The sequence below is a fragment of the Tiliqua scincoides genome, chromosome 4, assembly GCF_035046505.1.
Source record: "Tiliqua scincoides isolate rTilSci1 chromosome 4, rTilSci1.hap2, whole genome shotgun sequence".
In the NCBI taxonomy this organism is placed as follows: domain Eukaryota; kingdom Metazoa; phylum Chordata; class Lepidosauria; order Squamata; family Scincidae; genus Tiliqua; species Tiliqua scincoides.
In genome coordinates this window covers 150,938,621-150,959,028 of record NC_089824.1, presented here as the reverse complement: position 1 = coordinate 150,959,028, position 20,408 = coordinate 150,938,621, and the positions used below count along the sequence as shown (strand labels likewise).

The 20,408-nt window shown below is 43.0% G+C and overlaps 1 protein-coding gene across 6 annotated transcripts in view; it reads right to left on the bottom strand.

Annotated features, from left to right (window-relative positions):
- The window catches only part of DOCK7 (dedicator of cytokinesis 7), a 144,520-nt gene that overhangs the window by 112,478 nt on the left and 11,634 nt on the right, over positions 1 to 20,408 (bottom strand). For all 6 annotated transcript variants that reach the window (XR_010794370.1, XM_066625555.1, XM_066625556.1 and 3 more), the window contains exon 2: positions 12,239 to 12,344. Coding sequence is in view for 5 of the 6 variants with exons in the window: in XM_066625555.1 (XP_066481652.1) it covers positions 12,239 to 12,344 (106 nt within the window). In the remaining variant the exon portion in view is untranslated. The remainder of the gene's footprint in view (positions 1 to 12,238; positions 12,345 to 20,408) is intronic.

The following is a 20,408-nucleotide window of genomic DNA, read 5'->3' as shown; positions in this document are numbered from 1 at the left end:
GCCAGTTTCTATTACGGAAACCATTTTTAGACCTCCCTTCAATGAGCCACTGGAATATTGTGCCAGTCAACCTTTCGAGGTTCTCTTTCAAAGGAGAGTTGTAAAGAAGTGTCAAGTTGTAAAGAAGCACTAGTACTACCAACTCGGCAAACATTTTTGCTTTAATTATTGTCAGTTCAAATCAGAGCACAGAAAAATTACTAACTTGCAATAATACTCATGTTGCCCCAACAATATTCCATCAACATGCTGTGAAGAAGCAGAACATGGACAGCGCAACCCTATTCTTTTCCCCCTGCTGATGCAGTGATGCCAAAATGTCTACTTCTGCATCCTGCGGGGAGGGGTAGTCGCGGAGGTTTCCTCTGAGTAAGGGAACATTTGTTTGTTTACCCAGGGGTAAGCCACCACAGTGCAGAGGGGTCTACTTGGATCTGCACTAGTGAAATTGCTGATGCAGGTCTGCGTGGACCTGGGCTGCAGGAACAAGTCCAGGAAGGGCGCTAGGATTCCGTGGCTGCTGCCGCCACCAAACCCACCCACTTCTGGTACCTGATTCACCCTTCCTCTGCCCCAGTCTCCAACCCACATTGACACGTCCCTGGTGACCCTCCAGCACACTGGGAAAGGCTCCAGCCTTCCCACTTGCACTCCAGCAACACACATTTGCGCACTGTCGGAGTGCCTTTTGCAACTGCCATGCTTTCACTTCAGTGCATTGCCAGATGTATCACAACTAATGTAAGGCAGTCAATCTGACAGAACACTTGTTCCATCAGCCGACTGGGCTGTTTGTTGCTTATGTAGACATGCCTTAAAACCCAAAGGCAAGTGTCTGCTAAAAAGTACACAATCTTTATACATCCTAGTATACCTTTTATCTGCTTCCTTCTTTGATGTTAGCCCTTCCCATCATGAAACTGTTCCCATTCATTCTGTTTATGCTAATGGATCATTTAAAATACCTAGAAAATATAAAACTGGTAACTGCGTGTGTGTGTGTTTGCTTGCTATAAAGTGGTATATAAATACCCAAATACTGGAGGATCATGGAGGTTTGATAGTACATGACAAGTGGCAGACAAAATCATATTCAGGGAGGGGACTGCAGCTCAGTTGTGAAGCACGTGCTTTGTTTAATGAATAGTCTAATTTAGTATAAGGCAGCTTCACATGTTATGTGATCTTTAACGTGCAACTGAATTCAGCTTAAATATGTCCCAGACGTATTTGGGGTTGCTTCAAGACCAGATTTAGTGGATTGTGTGGTTCTTCTTTAGCTGTGTCAAGTTCACCGGGAAATAGTCTCTGCAACACAGTTACACGAAACCATCACTCATCACTATAATGCCTTCAACACCGTAACACTAATTACAATTTATTTATTTATCTACAATATTTCTACCCCGTTTTCTCTCCCTGGTGGGCACTCAAAGCAGCTAGTATAATTAGTCTTCCTTCTCCAAAGACACGCATATCTTACAAGGGAAATACCCATGCTAAAGATATGCATATGTTACATCCATACTGATGCGCACATGGACCTTACCTAAGTAAGATACCATTGTAATTGATAGGGTCAGTATAAATATCATCCTCCAGCCAGCTCCATCAGGTGAGTGCGCACAAGTGGACTTCAGGTTGTCAGCACTTGCATTATAAAACCCTGTCTCCAATGTTTATAACTTGACTGTTACAAGGACACTTGAGCGTTTTGTCTTTAAGGCTCTGTTATTCTTCACTGTTATGTCCCCATACCAGCTTGAAAATAAAACTCCGCTTCCTATCGACTTTGTCCTTCTCTGGATGTCAAACACTGTATTTTGCTATATTTTAGTGCTTCTCTCAGTCAGCCAGAGCTTGTTTCTATTTCCTCTCCTACCCGCATCCCTGCAATACCGTCTGCTTCAATATGAACAATGTGTCAGCTAAGCATGTCTATCTGTTATTACATCCAAACAGCTCTGTTGTATTTCCTAGTGCCATTTCATTTCTAAAGTGTCTTGGAATGTGATACACAAGGTATTTTGTCAAGGCAGGACAAAATGGGCCGCAACTGAATCAACAGAGGTAGCCTAGTTCAGAGCTTTTGTTCTCAGAAAATAGTGGGTGCTTTGCTCTGGCCAAGCTTTATTCATCTTATTTTCATTTACTTTGACTCTGGATACCCACACCTAGAGAAGAATTATGCACTATTAGTCTTGTGGCAACCCTATTTTTTTAAGTTGGTCCAATACAAAACATCAGTTCCTTAATCTTCTCTGCACGCCTGTTTGTGTGTGATGCATATTTCATTCATTGCACTGTAGCTATAAGGGACACACACAACTCAGTGGAATGTGCCCTCATTTACCAGACAATGACAAACTTAGGGCGCAGTCCTAACCCCTTATGTCAGTGCTTTCCAGCACTGACATAAGGGCAATGCAGCTCTGAGGTAAGGGAATAAACATTCCCTTCCTTTGAGGAGGCCTCCGTGAGTGACACCCAACTGCAGGATGCAGCACACATCCCAATGGCACTGCTATGCCAGTGCTGGAAAGCACTGACATAAAGAGTTAGACTTGCGCCCTAAAATTTACAGCTCTACCAAGCTGTAAATCAAAATATTTTGTGGGGTTTTTTTGTTTTGTTTTATTATAAGTTTATGTCTCCTCTATATTTTCAAAATTTCCAAGAATTATTAAGAAAAGTTTTATATTTTATTTAATGTTTGCCTTTTTTTATATTGCACTTCCTCCAAGGAGCTCAGGATGGTGTACATAGTTCCTTCCCTCCTTTTGTCCTCACAACAACTTTGTGAGATAGGTGAGGCTGAGATAGAGTGACTGGCCTAAGCTCACCCAGGAAGCTTTGTGGCTGAGCGAGGACTTGAACCTGCATCTTCTAGATCTAAGGGCACAATCCTAACCAGGTCTACTCAAAAGTAAGTTCTATTTTGTTCAATGGAGCTTACTCTCAGGAAAGTGTGGTTAGGATTGCAGCCTAAGTCCAACTCCCAAACCACCTCACCATCCTGGCTCTTATACAAGAATATACGACCTGTACTACTTTATTATGTAATTTGTGTTGCAAAAAGCCCACAAGTTTTGTAAAATGTCATCCAATCTACTTTTAATATAAGTATGTTATTAAAATGACAAAATGTCATCAAACTGAACACATGAACATAAATAACTTGTCTTATACCAAATGAGATCATTGGTCTACTCCGCGGTATAGTCTACTCTACCCTGATCAGCAGTGGTTCTCCAAAAGCTCAGACAAAGGTCTTTGAAACTAGAAATACCAGAAGTAATCATGAAATATTGTAAACATGTTTATGCACATACAGGAGACCAGCAAGAATTAAGACAGAAGCTAGGAAAGAAAAACTTCTTTACCCATTGCTTTCCAGCACTAGGAGTCATGGCTAGTTCTCTATAAAGAAACAATAGCAAAGGAGGAGGAACAAGTGCGTGACCTACTTGGCTCAATCCACAGGACTGCACTTGTACACCAAACAAGAAAAGAAAAAACCCAAAGCATTAGGTATACAGATCAAAGCCTGCTCTACTGTATTCAAAAACAGATAAAGAACCTTAAGTATCGAGACAGAAGGCAGCCTCAGATGCTACAGGTTAGCCTTTCTCTTGCATGGAGGCCAAGCATGTCTCATACAACTGATTGACAAGGTCAAGTATCCAAGATTTGCCAACTTCATCTTTGACAAAGGCATTCACATGCTCGGTAAGAGTCACACACAACAGGGATACATTTGATAGGCACAGCTGTCTCCGTAGCTGCTGTTTCTTGACAGAAAATGATGCACCCTTTCAATCTCTCCCAACTGAGCTACTATCAGGAAAGGGAGGCGGCAAGCCCAGAAGATCCTCACAATCATGTGTCATTCATTTTACTGGTCCACAGGGAATGCTGAAGACTAATTCACAGGAAAAATTCTAATAGCCACTTCTCATACGCATGAGATTATCCTGGGGTATAGGAATCTTCTGGGGATGCTTTTATAAATGTCATGAAGAACACCTCTTGTCTCTGGATTGTGGGGAAAAAAACCAAAACACCTGAGGAACACGTTAAATGCAACTTGGTCCATGGAGAACAGCTATTTTCCCACCAAGTGGGAGATGTTCACATTTTTAATTCAAATGATTTTTAAATAAAGGTGTACATTATCAGGTGATGATACCCCCCACCCCGCCAAAAAAAAGAGTGTCCAGGTGTATTGGAATCACGGAAGATATTGTGAGGAGATAGGATGTGGTGTCTGCAGCGGCCCTTTGCTCTGCTGAATCTGGGAGACATAGGGTTAAAGCCTGGGCTTTCAGCAATGGGTGTGCTGCACAGCTGCAGCCACTACAGGCAATAAGGACTTTAGGCAGTGGTTTTCAAACTCTCCAGGAGTTTGGAAATGGTTCTAAGTTCTTTCTGGGATGCCCCCACCCCTTAAGGGGGCAAAGGCCAGGGCCCACAGGAAGCTTTGAAACTGCTCTAAGTTCTAGTGGAGGCAGCAGGGGTGGGAGGAGGCAGCGGCTCAGGGGGCTGCAGGGGCTTGGCTGCACTTACCAGAGCCTCCTGCAGCCTCCCAGGGGTGTGGGGAGCCCTGGGCAAGTGCCTGCAGGGCTCCCCGATGCTTGAGAAGTGAAAGTGGAGTGATCATGCTCCACTTCTGGTTTAGCAGAGGTGGGGCGCGATCACTTTCACTTCTAAAGCATCAGGGAGCCCTGCAGACACTCACACAGGGCTCCCTGCACCCCCGGGAGGCGGTAGGAGGTTCTGGTATGTGCAGCCAAGCCTTAGATTTCAGTGAGTGTGCTGTATAACTGCAGCCACTTGGAGGCAAAAAGGCGCTTAGGGTTAAAAGCAGCAGCTGCCGAAAGGAAAAGGGCTGTGGGTAATAGAAGGAGGGAAGTTTGAGGAGGGGGGGGGAGAGAGAGAGAGAGAGAGAGAGTGCGTGTGTGCGTGCGTGCGTGCATGCGCGCGCGCGCGCACGCAAGTGAGAGCTAAACTGATGGATTAATGCACTGAGAAACTAATGGACTAGCTGATGGGCTACTGGACCTGTTGACTGACCAAAGGACGAATGGACTTCTGAGGATTGCTGGAATGGGGACTGCTGGAGACTGATGTCTGGCTGTCACGCCCAGGACTGGCTGAGGACCAAGGTGTTGCTGTGGAGGCTGGAGAAGCTGCTGGCTGGGAAGGGGAGGAAGGAGGACCTCTGTAGGTTGAACAAGCAAGCTACCCTGGTGATAGGGTTCTGCAGTGCAAAACTAGGGCCATTGTTGGGGGGGGCACAGGGGAGCTAATTAGCTGAAAGTGGGCATAGATTCTCTTGGTGAAGCTTGAACTGGGAATTTCGCAAAACACCCCCTGCCAATCTGCTTCTTAAGGTGACCTAATGGATGGGCCAGCTCTGGCTGTAATATAGCTGGATTGTTAAATAGGGCAACTGGGGAAGGCAAGTCCTAATCTAGACTATTGACTGCTCTGCAATCATCTCTATAAAAAGGGCCAGGCCAAATCATCTCTATACAGCAACAGGGCCAGGCCAATGTAAGAGCCAGCATGCAGTGCTGGAAAGAGTGTTGGACTGAGGACATTCAGTTTGGCTGGGCTCACCCATGAACCTCACAAGCTGAGTGGGTTCCTATCTCAGCCTAACCCAAAGCATACAGTTGTTGAATATAAAATGTGGAACAGGGACTACATACAGCATTCAGATACCCTTGGGCGGAAGGGTGGGTTACCCTAGTAATAATCACTGTCTCTGGGTCATATATTTTGCTGGAGTTTGCTGGTCAGAGAAAAGCATGGGAACTTCTGCACAGTGCAGCATTATGGATCAGGCCCTAAAAAAACTCCAATTAACTGTGCTCTCAAATCACTTCCAATTCTGATTTTCACCAGCTGCCTCACAACCTGGCAGATTCAGGATTAACACTACCGTTTCTTTGGCAATGTAAAATGGCTGGAAGACTCAACCATTGAGAAAAGACTTGTCAAGCTCCCAAAATTCTGGGAGGTGGCTTTTTTATTTTCTCCACAGGCAGACAGCCACAAAGGAAAAAAAAATTGCTGCTGGAGTTGGAAGAAAACTTAGTATGAAGAAGAAAGTAAAATGCACTGATCATTGACTGACTATTTTTCTGTGGCATGTTCGGAATGAAAATGATGAACTACTTATACAACTAAATGGACTTGCTTTAGGCAAAATATGCGCACTGAAGAGCAAAGATTACGTATGTAGATTGTGACATCATATACTGGTGTTCATCTTTCAGCAATGCATTAACGGTGCTCTTAGTAAAAACACCCCAACAATATGTCGTGCTTACAAGGAGTAAGTTTGCTTTCATGCTTTATTCATAACTCCTGGTTGGTTGGTTGGCAATCTTCAGTCTCGAAAGACTATGGTATAAGCCTACAGCACCCAGTATTCCCAGGTGGTCTCCCATCCAAGTACTAACCAGGCCTGACCCTGCTTAGCTTCCAAGATCAGACAAGATTGGGCATGTGGAGGGTAACAGTTCTATGCCTTACAAAAAAGTCACCTGTGTCCAATTTGGAACCTACATTCTTTTGAATCAGACCGTTGGTCCACCTAGCTCAGTAATATCGTCACTTACGGACAATGGCTAACCAAGATTTCAGACAGGAATTTTTCCCTGCCCTGCAATGCCAACAACAACTGAACCTGGGAACTTCTTCATGTAAAGCGTTTGCTCTACAACTGAGTTCTAACCCCTCCACCAACATTCTAAAGCAGTGATTTTCAACCTTTTTCATCTCGCAGCACGCTGGCTAGATACTAAAACTGTCCAAGTACACCATCAGTTTGATGACAACTGACAAGGCACACCATGTTGTTGGTGGGGGGCTCACATCCCTCAATGGCCCTACTAATAAATGACCTTCCCCTGAACTCCAATGCACACCTGCAGACCATTTGTGGCACAGTGGTTGAAAATGAATGTTATAAGGAATGCTAAAGAAACATTCTACAGCAGGGCTGACAGTTCCAGCCCTGCTTAGGACATTTCAGTATGGTCACAGAAATACTGCCACCTTTTCTCTAGCAGGGCGCCGGTGCCTTTAACAAATGCACAACAGGTAGAAATACACAAGGTGAAGATTTCCCCAGCACAGAGATGCAGCAATGAGCCAAGAGTGTTCTGTTGAATCTCTGCTTATAAGGCAGCTGTTAAAGGCAAATGAGCCCTGCCAGAAACAAAAAGACAAAGATTCCTATTTTGTTGCCCGTTTCTTCTTTAAAAGGGAAAACCAAACCAAACCAAAACACAATCAGTATATCTAATTTTTGTTTTCATTCCCATACCAGTTTTCATCTTTCATTAAGAAAGGCAGCCAACAAGATTAAGGTCATTGAAGGATCTCCACAGAGCTAATAACTATTTTTACTAGTCCAGCTCCTGTGCCTGTAACTCTAGATCTCTAAATTTTTGCATTTCTTTTCTCATGATGAAAACAGAAAAACATGTAGCCTCATATAAGGAATAAGAAAATGGGAACTCATGGTCTCGTTTTAATGCAGTTCCTTCTCCACAGTTTTGTATAGAGCAAAACCGAAAACAATACTGAAAGCGTTTTGCTGGGGCTTTTTAAGGCACACAAGGCACCTGAGACTACAGTCACACATTTTCAGCCCAAACTTCCATATCTTATCCATTCCAATGATAAGAATGATGACATTGAACTACGTAAGTTCCAGGGCTCTTACCTGGAGCTGTCCCTTGTCTATGGGGAATCTACATTCTGGGAATTTGGAGTTGCTGACAACCTTCTTTCAGAGTCACTGAAAGCAGTGGGCCTTCCTATGTCCTGCTACAAAACATATAGGTGTTCCTGTCCTAAGAATTTTCCATAGGTACAGTATTTGATTAGGGTTTGCTAACAAATTGGGACAGCGGTACACCAATTCAGTAACATTAATTCAGCCCCTAAATGTTGCACCAGGTTAGCATTAAAGCAAGGACAACATATAGCTAAGTAAAGTTGCGAGACATCTGTTCTTGTTTAGAGAACATCTTAAATGCATCTTTGTACTCAAAAACCTAGATACTGTTCCTGCTTCTGTCAGGTACTTCATTTATTCTCACCAGGTCAAGTTTGAATTCGTTCTTCAAACACTGAACATGTGTGCAATGGAGTCTCCTGGAGCTAGCAGCCCAATCCTGAGCTGCCTGGAGACCGGGGCTGCTGCAGCGCCGAAAATGGCTACTGTAGCATCCTAAGTACAACCAGGCAGCTGCTGGGGGCTCCTCGGGAGAAGGGGACATCCTCGGGGGCAGGAAAGTAGCCCCGCAATGGGATCTATAGAGAGGTGCCATTCTCTGGAGCTGCCACAGAATCAAAGAGTTCCATGCCCGACACGGAACCGGTGGAGATGAGCCCTACCGGTCCTGCCCTCCCACCCGCACGCCTCCTCCCCACCTTCTCTCCGTCCTCCCCCTGCCGCCCGAACACCTTCTTCCTGCCTCCCACCACACCCCACCTACCTCTCTGACCCCCCCATGGTTCAAGCAACTGCCAAGCGGCCGAGCACTAGCTTTCCACCTGTGCTAGCCCAGTGTGAGCTCACGCTGGGCTAGCTCCACTGCTGGGCCAGTGCTAAGCCCCACAAATGTGCCTTACAGCATGTCTGCAACACTGCATGCTGGCAGCAAGCCAGTGCACAGAGCTCAGGATTGGGCTCTAAGTCACATCAGATAATTATGTGGAGTGTTGGATATTTGAAAGTACATGTAGACCAATTTTACTACATGGCCTAGTTAAACTTGGAATTCCCCCACATTTCTCATGTCTCAGAATCTCAACATGAACTGCGACAAACTAATTTAAGATGGCGCCAGGCACAAAACTCTTTATCAGTAACTACAGATATTATATAAATGATATATTTTATATATCAGTAACTATTAGCATTGGACTTTTCAATCCCCACAATTCTATTTTCTTTTAATTCCTGAAGACTGGCAGTAAACCTTAATTATTTCATTAATTCATTGCTTATCAGCAACTGTTGCACCTGCACTGGTTGCTCTTACTATAGAAATGTCAAAGAGATGCAATTGTTCTTTGTCTGCCACCATATTATTTAACTGGGCTCTGGTGTCTCATCCTGGGGTTTTCTGCACCCAAATGGCTTGTGAAACTGTATATGTGAGATAATTTTTTCTAGAATGCCACAAGATGGCAGGCCAAGTTTTTATCAGCCCTCTTGATAAATCTTCCTCTAATTCTAGTACCCCATTGGGCAATGGCAAATGTTCAAAGAAATGTCTCAGAAATGAAAGAAAAGAGTAAGAGTCGTTGACCTTTTCATATTTAAATGAAACAAGATTTAACAAATGTACTACCTTTTATTGAATTTCCACCTGACTTTTACATTACCTGTCAGGTGATTTGCAGTCTACCACATCACTGCGTAGTCAGATCATTCATTCAAGTTACTGCCTGTCAAAGATTGTGTGAACCAAGCATGAATACACAACAGTATTCCCAATAATGAAAGATATGCAGTATGGGCTGGAATTGTGCTGCAACTCACAACTTCTACACTGCAGTGGAACCACAAGCTTCAGCAACAATGACTTCAAGTGGCAGAATTCAAAATGTGAATGTAACTTGCATCAGCTTAAGATGAGTTTAACATCACTATTTCCAACTCCCCGAAATTCTACTTGGTTTTACCTTAACTTTTCAGGTGAATTTTTCAGCAAGGTGTCATCTTCTAGCATTTGTTGGAGCACATGTAAATCAAACCGCAAGGACCTAAATGCACCAGTGAGCAAGCAAACTGCCAATGGCCCTATTCTAGCTCTATTGTCTTGAATATACCAGAGATTATGAATCTCTGCAGTCCATTTCCAACAGGTTGACTAGTGATGCCACAGGACTCCAACCTGGGCAGTTTGAAATTTCAATTTGCAGTTTCACTATGCTCTCCTGCAAAGCAAGAAAAGCATGATGATGTAAAAAAATTCTTCCCCAATTCAGATTTTACTTCAGTGATGAAACTTAAGCCACGCCTGCCTAGTGCCTCCACCCCCTACTTCCTAATACCCCTGCTAACTGGGTAAGAGGCACACTTTCAAGTGGGTGCTCCTCTTTATAGCAGGGGGAGAGTAACTAGCCCACCTCACCACAGCAGTGTCTTTTCTAGTGACGGTCTGCTGCTGTTATTTTGCATCTTTTTAGATTGTGAGCCCTTTTGGGACAGGGAGCCACTAGTTGTTTGATTTTTCTCTGTAAACCGCTTTGTGAACTTTTAGCTGAAAAGCGGTATATAAATACTGTTAATAATAAATAATAATAATAATAATACCCCTCCTCTACTTTCCTCTCCAGGGGCTCCAGCAACAGATCAGAGCAAGTGAATGGAAAGGTATGTTTCTCTCCCCACCCCTCCCTCCCATGATTCCTAGTGAATAGTCAACACAATGAATCAGACAAAAGGAGCCAAGAATTAAAATCTCTCCAGCACTACTAATCTACAGCAGAAGCACTGAAAAGACTACACTTCCAAGCATGCTGTGCACGCTGTGGTGATCATATATACTAGGCATCAGAAAGAGAAGGGGAGGCGGAAGATCGTCTCTCTCCATTCTCAGTACACAGTTGTTTCAGTGTGCTCAGTGCAAAGAAGGCTGGGAATTGTGATCCCCCCCTCCGCAATTCTGCTCTGGGTCAGTGATGTTGGAAAGACTTCAGTTTCTAGTCCTTCTTGAGTCAGCAAGCTGCAATAACTCAGTGTTAACAACTTCATTGGAGGAGGGAGGAGAGGATCATGTCTCCTTTGTGTTGCTGCCACTGCCAGAGCCATAAGAAATATAATGGAGAAGAGGCAAGAGGAGGAGTTACTAGGGGTTGTGAGAGGGACTGAAGCCTCATTACTGACATCACTGGGAACATGACAGGACTGGAACAGCCTTGGAAATTAACACAACAAACTTTTTCTGAAGCGAATAGTTTTCTTCTTTCCAGCTTCATATTTGAACTTGGCAGGGCCAGGTTTGTCCTTCACTAGTAGAGTCTGATAGTCAAATTTGTTTCATCTACTATCAGCACAGAACAGCTTGAAGAATTAGTTGCTTATCTTACAATTCACAATATCCAAAAGGGAAACGTGCCCCACAATCTATAGAAACACAATCTATTACACAACAGAACATTATTTCTAGCATTTTTAATTACCAGTGTCCTTCAAGGTTCTTATGATATGTACAGCTCCTAATTTTGCCATTACAAGAATATAGCAAGAAGCTACATTATTTACATGAGTGGCTCTGAATGGCTTCACAAAATATCACTGTAACTGGCTGGTTTTGAATCTGGGGCAGACCCATACTCTGTGGCCTTCACTGCAAAAATAAATGTCCCTAAACAAGTCACTCTACTGTGTGTTCATGTGATAGAAGGACAAAGAAAAGTGCTGCAAAGTTTCAGAAAAAAATTGTTTTTGACACACCAACTGAAAAAGCTTTTAAGATCATTTATCTTGGAGATTTTTAGTGATTGACAACATACAGAGTGTCATATATATGGTTGCTTTTTGACAACAGCCCATACTGGTCACTTTTAGCTATGCAGCAAACTCAAAACTTGGCACATATAAAATGGAAAACAGAACTCAGTACAAGCTACTTCTAAGTTGTATGCAAGAGGAATATACATTTAGCATAAGGGTAGAGTCTGAAGAAATCTATTTTTAGGATATTATAGAATTAAGCACATTTGATGGTGCAATGCATAAAGTATTTGAGCTAGCAACCATGTTCTTAAATTTAGGAAAACAAGTTGAATTAATTCAGGAATATCAAACTTGTTGCATACTGAGGGCCGAACAGCATTCATGATGCCTGCTGAGGGCTGGAAGTGATGTCATTAGGCAGGAAGTGATGTCATTAAACAGGTCATAACCAAAAATAAGCACTTTTTCTGACTTAGGAACTCATTAGCTGCAAATGACAGAAGACAAAATACACAAATCTTGATCATATTTCAAGATATGGGAAAGCCCAATTTTCATGTGGGCTGCCCTTACAGCAGTAATACCTTAGTACTGCTCAGTAGCTGAGAGCCTGAGGGCCTGATAAAAGATTCGGCAGGCCACATCCGGCCCCCGGCCCCTATGTTTGACACCCCTGAATTAAATAGTTTGTGACCTGCATTGTTACAAATTTCTTGAGAATGATAATTTTAAAAAAATACTTACAGTTGTATGATGAGAAACGCTGCCTCCAATGTTAAGGTTCTTGAGAAGTTGCGGTGATCCACCATATTGTCCTGAAATCTGCTTCCTAACTTCAGCTGCCACGGTTCTAGAACAAGACAATTATTTGACTGAGACAGAGGCTATGCCAACTGATTTTACTGAGTAAATAAAGAAAACGTGTATGTTACAGAAGTTTCATATGGCTTGGAGTGCCATCCATTATACACTGCCTCACTGATTTCAGTTGGCCTGTATGTGGATATATATGGGTTGTTTTGTACCCATACATATCTAAAATGCATATCATATTTATTCTTTGCAAACTGTGACTGATTTTGAACTTTATCAAGTGAGTTCTTAACTGACTGGTTTCTGTATTCCCTCTTTTTAACAAAAAAAAAAAAAACCCAGTTTATACAAGGGCGCAATCCTAATCAACTTTCCAGCACTGGCATAGCTGTGACAGTGGGGCATGTGCTGCATTCCGCAATTGGGGGGTAGTCATGGAGGCCTCCTCAAGGTATGGCAATGTTTGTTCCCTTTCCTCGAAGCTGCATTGTCCTTATGTCAGTACTGGAAAGTTGGTTAGGATTGTGGCCCAAGATGCACAGGAAAAGCAATAAAAGAGGATGAGAGAGAGAATATAAGGACGTGGAGTGAAGAGCAAAAGGGGCACAAAACTTGAAGAGCTAGCTCCATTATATTTACAAACACTCTTCACTAATACTAATTATGGTGTAGCCATCCGGATTATTATTATTATTATTATTATATTTTTAATCTAATTAGAGTAGCAACCAGAGCAGTCAAATTCATACCTAACTGGCATTTCCAGTTTCCACTTGGGGAAAAAACCAGCTCTGAGATTAAGGGAAGGAAGGTTACCATCAGTGCAGCAGCACAGCTACAAAGGCTTTTGACACTTGTGATATCCATGTGATTATCTTTCGGCCCCAAACCCTAACCCTGAAAGAAACTGAGTTACACAAAACCATACATACAAGGACATGTCCTTGTGAATACAAGGACAAAACCAGGCACAGACCCCAGAGGTTAATTCATGAAGTAACATGTGTCCGTAAATTCATGCAGTGCCACTCTAAACCAGTAGTGCCTTAAATCATAATAATCAGCATGCAGAGTGCAAGAGTCTGAGAGCCTATTTGGAGTCTATGGGGTGTTTGAAAGAAGGTTTAAAAGTTTTTAAAGCATGAAATTGACAACACCTTTCAACACTGGGGTCATCAAAGAAGCCAGTGATGGAAGAGGAATGCAAGGCTAGCAATGGGAGGTGAAGGTTTAACAAGGATGGGACACGGGAGACAACCAGTGCAACCCCATGCAGGTAAGTCACATTGTGTTCAGTGGGGCTTACACCCAGGAAAGCGTGTCCAGGACTGCAGCCAAACAAAGGCCGAGTCTATTTGGGCAACAGCATGAGGTGGTAGAATCAATTGTTCAATAACCATTCCAGATTGCAGGGAGCTACAGCTACTTGGCTGTACTACTTTTCTGTTTGCAGAGCAATTGTTTTTACATAAAAGAGCATTCAAAAACAGCATCTCCTTCACGCAGTCTGAAACAGTACAGTCCCTTCCACCACCTCAATCCCCAGCATGTGCTGCCCAGGCCTATAAGAAAAGGAAATACATTCACAAATCTAGAACTTGCAGTCACCCAATAAAAATGATTGTCTGTAGAGCCAGGAGAGGGATGAAAAAGCTGGTCTTCACATAACACATAATGAATCAATGGAGTTCATTGCTATGTAATGTGGTGATCTCCCCCATTCAATGCCATCTAAGGTAGTGGCTAAGCCAAATTCATCCAGGACAGGGCAGTTCCTGAACAGCAGTCAAACCACGGTTTCATCCAGCAGGACTCTTCTTACAGCTATGTCTCAATATGGAGAACAGACATTTCCTTCAACCAAAGATCGGGAGAAAGACACTGCTGTGGACACTACACCGTAGCAGCAAGAAGCAGACCGTAGCACACCTAATTCTCAAATGGTCACTAGGTTCCACAACAAACTATACTCATGACACCTATTTTTGTCTGAAAAATCTGGCTCTGTTTGTGTAAACCGGTTCTCAGTGTGTTTCAGCCATGAAAAGACGTAAGCAATTAACTAGATATACGAAGCTTCCTTTTCTGTTCTGTTTCTCCATCTAGGCACGAACATGCTTACTTGGCAGTTACGTCTGTTAAAATCAGTGTCAATATCATTTCTGAATAAATGTTTAGGATTGGAGTGCAAGAGCATTTGAAAATAATGAATGGAGTGGTTATGCTCACCAGGAAACATCTACTGTATGACGTTACGTAATACTCATGTGATTCCCTGAAAGTATTCCAATGAACACGTTTGCATTTCATGCTAGAATTTCTTTCACCAGATATTTGAATTTCTTTCATTCGGATAAGAGAAACCGGGCATCACATGAACGCTAAGTGCTTTTTCCCATTTTCAACACTTTTTAAGCACATGGCATTCAAAAGAAGGAGGAAATTAGCAAGAGTTGTATAATTTTTCAGCCTCGTCCTAGGGGGAAGTTAAAATGATATACTGTATATAGAGACTATAATAGGCTACCAAGTCTATTTATGAAGCAATTGGGTCATCTGATACAAAGCAACAGCTATGCTAACAATATTCAACACTATTATTCTCACAGGCAGAAGTGCCACTCAACAGGAATAGGTAACATGCAGCCTTCAGTCTGAATGCAGAATCATTTGTGGTTGTATTTATTTACGCACCGCTCTCAGAATCTCCTTTTCCATATTTTTAATTCTGTTTAGCCCTTTTTGTAATGGCAGATGTTTATCAAACAGTAGGTCTTAGTTCAGAATAATCTGCCCATCCCTGACTTTAGAAAAGCCTGTCGTGAACATTGTTTAAGAGCATAATTCCATCTCCTCCTTCAGCAGGCGCAGCAGCAGGTACAATCTTCAGCATGCGCAGCAATGTAGGCATGACCTTGGGAGTAAGCTGCACCGGCAAGGCGGCCTGCACCATCTGGTCAGCACTGCATCTGAACCTGTGGACACTGGGGCAAGCAGTTAAGGTACTGAGCAATGCAGGGGAATGGAGAGGGTGGCAGGGAGGTGAGGAAGAAGCGTTTCTGGGTAGAGAGGGCAGGGGAAGGGTGGAACAAATGGCAGATCAGGCCTGGGAGGGGACAGGATCGTCTGAGTCTCTCTCCAGCATATCCTAACCCCCTTCTCAGCCCTCCTGGCCTTATACCAGGTTTCCCGTATTTGTACCAGCTATATTGCTGGCAAAGATTCGAGAAGCCCCATACGGTAGGCTGGGGCATTACTCAGGGGATGGGGAAGGGGGCATTACTAAGGGTAAGGGGAATGAAGATCCCAAGAAGACTTCTAGCTGCTCTCTAACCTGCACTGTATATAGCACAGGAACAATTTAGGATTGGGCTCTACATCGCACAATGCTTTCCCCTCCCCATCACATAAATTAATGTTTTTACTGTGCGTTTTTTATTGCTCACTGCTCTGTATTTTTATCTTGTTTTTAATTGTCTTTATTTTTAATGTTTATTGGTTTTTATTCTGTATTTTAATCTTTTTATTGTTAGCCACCCCGGGTGCCCTTTGGGGAGAAAGGCGGAATACAAATTGAATAAAAAATTGAATAAATAAATAGTAAAGCCAGCATAATCAATAAAATGCTGATTATAGGGATTACTTGCAGTAAGACTCATGAGAAACCTAATCACACATTATATTCACCTGCATATGCTAGTCTACAGAAATAATCCCTGCAGCAACAAAAAACAAACTTGGGAATTGCAAGTCTCATGAGTACAGCGAATATATACAATAAAGTAATTATGAGAACTGATTTTAACACAAATGTGAACACTTTTGATGGTGCTGATATTTTCTCATGTTAGTTGTATGGAAAATTGCTTTGAGATCATTCCTTTGATTCCTTTGAGATCATCCATCCCATGCCATTCTGTTATTCAGATGTTGTTGGAGCAACATGGGATTCAACCTGAAGAAGGAGCAATCACACTAGTAGCTTAGTAGCTCAGGCCACAAGCTTTTGACAAACCAACGGAGAGAATTCTCTCTCTAAATTCCATCTGCACCTGGAATTATGGAAACAAGTCACTGCACAATCTTATGCATGTCTACTCAGAAATAAGTTTCGATGGATTAAATGGGATTTATTCCCAGGAAGGTGCATATAAGAATGCAGCCAAAATTTCCTTCTCTTCAAGACTTGCCAAACTAGATATTTTATGTTTTTAAAAAATATCTTGCTACCTCCCCAAAGTATTTAGGATGTGACCGGTTAGTTACCTATAAACTGGTTCAACATATTCAATGCAGGTGGCAAGCATATTGGTGTATTATACTGATTTGCTAAAAATGCCACTCCCACCTGGGAGTAAAAGATGCTGACAGCAAGATGAATTTGATTCAGGTGGCAACCCTATAGTCTACACACTTTCCTGGGAGGAAGTCCCATTGAACTCTATGGGACTTACTTTTGAGCAGACATGCATAGCCATGCGCTGCCAGTATCTGATATTTGTTTTGAGAAATCCTGATTCTTTTTCCTTCCAGGATAGTTCAAATTAATTCTTAATACTTGAGACCAAGTTCAGTTCTGCAGTGAAATTCCCTGAAGGCCGAGGTGAAGGCCCAAGGCAACCTTACAATAGCAGGAAAGGAGCCAGTAAGCGATTTGAGGCTATTAATGGAATGTGTGGCTTCTCTTTCTTGTGGATGCACACATTCATTTGACAATTCACTGGCAACAGACAAAGAAAGCCTCTGGAGTTTCTTTAGCAACCGTTGTCATGATGCAACCACAAGCCACACACCCACAGCCCTCCACCAAGGAGAAGCTGTGATTTCTAATGTTACCAGTGGACAGGAAATCAGATTTCAAAGATTGTACTTCAGGGAGAAAGCATTAACAAAATATATTGCTGTGTTGGTGGTTCAATAAGATTATCCCACACAACAGGTTCTATAGCCGTCAAGGGCCTGGTGAAAGCCAGTAAGAAGTTCTTACAAGATTAAGGGCACACTTCACAAAGCTGCTGTGGAAGCTGCTTTTGACAAATTAATTTTGCTTCCCTCACACTGTCAGTAACTTTAAAAGGGACAGAGAGCTGTACCTTTTTTTAAAAACCATCTATGCCCTTATTATTCCCATTTCAATTCAAATTCAGTGTGTCATGTTCAGGATCACAGTTTTATCCAAACACTTTTTAAGAAGGGCTCCAACAGCAGTGAATTTGCCCCAGAATGGTTTTGTTCAAAAACCCCTTTGTGCACATTTCATTGTTCTTTAATTTAGCCAAAAGAAGACTAGAAGACCAATTCTGTGGGTCAGGATCTTTACTATCTACAACACCTTCTGCCTCATTCATCCAGAGAAAACTGGACGAAAATGGAATCTGGACTACATAATCAACTGCCAAAGACATGAAGACTCTGCCATACACACCCCCACAAAGCTACAATTATAACTGTAACCTTGTGTACCTTTTAATTGTATGTCATTTCACGGAGTCGAATCTTAGTGGAATACAGGATGAGTACGTATGTCTATATGCATGACTCTAAAAATAAAAGATGCCCATAAACCTTCAAACGTACAATAGGTTTTTCGATCACTACAATGCAGACAGCTGGGCAGTCCAATGCTCTTTATGATATCACAGGTTGTGACATCAGAGGATATGAACTATGGCATCCAGAATACAGCCCACAGACTGTTTGCATGGGTCAGAAAGTGCTTTTATTACATCAGAAGGCTCCATATCTACTGAAATAATTTATTGCAGTGTTTCTCAAACTGTGGGACGGGACCCACTAGGTGGGTTGCAAGTCAATTCCAGGTGGATCCCCATTCATTTCAAAATTTTAATATTAATATATCAGACTTGATGCTAGTAAGGCATGTGACTGCATTTGGGGAAATGTTACAAATCTGTACTTTGAACAGGCTACTGTGTATCTGCTTTTAACAATGATAGTAAATGGGACTTGCTCCTGGATAAGTGTGGATAGGATTGCAACCTAAGATTGTTAAAAATGTTCCTGCTTGATGATGTCACTTCTGGTCATGGCATCACTTTTGGTGGTTCTTGACAGATTCTCATTCTAAAAAGTGGGTCCTGGTGCTAAAAGTTTGAGAACCACTGACTTAATGAATTCAAGTAGATTTAGGAACTCGGATGACAAGAAGAAAAGCAATGCAGGAAAAACAGAAAAGAAAGGAAGTGAGTGGTTGTGCCGGAAATTCAATGACACATGGCTTACCACGATGCCAGGTCCTTGGTTGGATTGCAGCAGCCGTATAACACTGACTTAGTAATGTTGGAAATGTAGTAACATAATGTAATGTAACATTGACTTAGCAACACATTAGGATTAAAGTGCAAAATTGTTTTGCCAGACAGATCTGAAAATTACAATTACAGCACACAAAGCCCAACTTTTTCAAAATGTCCCTTTATACGCTGGATAAATTAGCAATGGCTAGCGCTGAAGTGAGTGGCAAAGATGCTGACTTTAAGCACTACACCTGTGCTTGTTGATAACTCATGCTATATGTTGAGGGCCATCAACATAGGTGCATTTTGCAAGCATCTGAAGACGTTACATTAAAAAGTGACAGTTATGCCTCTCTAAAACTGGCCCATGAACTACAGAACTGCTTTCAGACCCCTGCCATATCCTGCTTGTCAAATTAAACGCATACTTTCACTGAATTCTCATGTTTTATTTTCCACACATCAGTCACAAATGTGACTAAGGCTGCCATCTATCCAAATTTACCTGGAAATAAGCCCCACTAATTACAATGGGACTTAAGTTCTGAGTAGTCATGCATAGGATTGGGCTTTAAGGGCCCAATCTTATCCAGTTTTTCAGCGCCGATGCAGCTGCACTGCAGCCTCAAGGTAAGGGAACAAATGTATCCCTTATCTTGAGGAGACCTCCATGACTGCCACTCCATTGCAGGATGCAATGCATGCCTTTTTCACACAGCTGCAGCAGCACTGGAAAGTTGGATAGGACTGGGCTCTTAAAAGCACAAGTTTTTGTTTTGTTGTTTTTTTAAAGCATAATGTACAATAAAGTTCTCCTGCTGGTATCAGCTGACCAAGCTGCCAAAAAGGAAAACAGAATTCTCACTTTGAATGCAACCAGCAATTAATTAGTTCCAGTTTACAGTGAACTACTAAGGGCGTAATCCTAACCTTAAGTTCAGCTGGCCCAAGTCCCTTGGGCCGACCTGGGAGGGTCACAAATGTGCCGTAAAGCACGTTTGCTCCTCTGTGGGAGGAAGCCAGGCCGGCGCTTCCAGAAGTGCTGGCCTGCAGAGGCCGACGGAGGCCTCCGCACTGGCTTCCTCCCAGCTCCTTGCATCGGGCCAACGCAAGTGTGACAGGTAGGTGTGGGTGAGGCAGGCAGGGAGGGAGGCATTCCTGGGCGGGGGGAGGAAGGGCGATGGGCGGCCCTGGGGGTGGGTGGGCAAGGAGAGGGAGGCAGGTCTGGGATCCGGCAGCTATCCCAACCCCCGTCCCCGGGGAGAACAGAGCAGTTTCAAGCCGCTCCACTTTCCTCGGACTTGCGCCACCTCAGGAGGTGGCACAAGTCCGAGGAGACCCATTGGGGCCAGCAGCCTTTACCCAGGGGTAAGGGGAAAAGTTTCCCCTTTCCTCTGACTAAGCTGCTGCTGGCCACAATCCAGCGCAGGCCTCCTGGCTTGCCTGTTCCAGTGCAAGTTAGGACTGCTTCCTAGGTTTGTTAATTATAGCTAAAGTACACCGGGATGTTAAACCACAATCAAATTGAAGTTATCTCAGTTTGATCCAACTATGAGCTGGTTCAACAATACTGTTCAGGCTGCCACCATCCCCACACAAGTAAGGACAGAATAATGAGCATTTTCCTTCCCATTCCAGCATGCTTTCCCCCTTTCTCTCATCGTGGGAGGTGGTGGTGTCCAAACCTTCTTCTCACACATGATCTAAACACAACTGTAAAATAACATTTAGATTGTATGCAAAGAGGAGATTTGGATGAACACAAATATACATCCCATGTGCATTTAGGAGAATGGAATGGGAGGGAGTGCTTAGGTATATCCCTAATCATGGCAGGTGGTTAG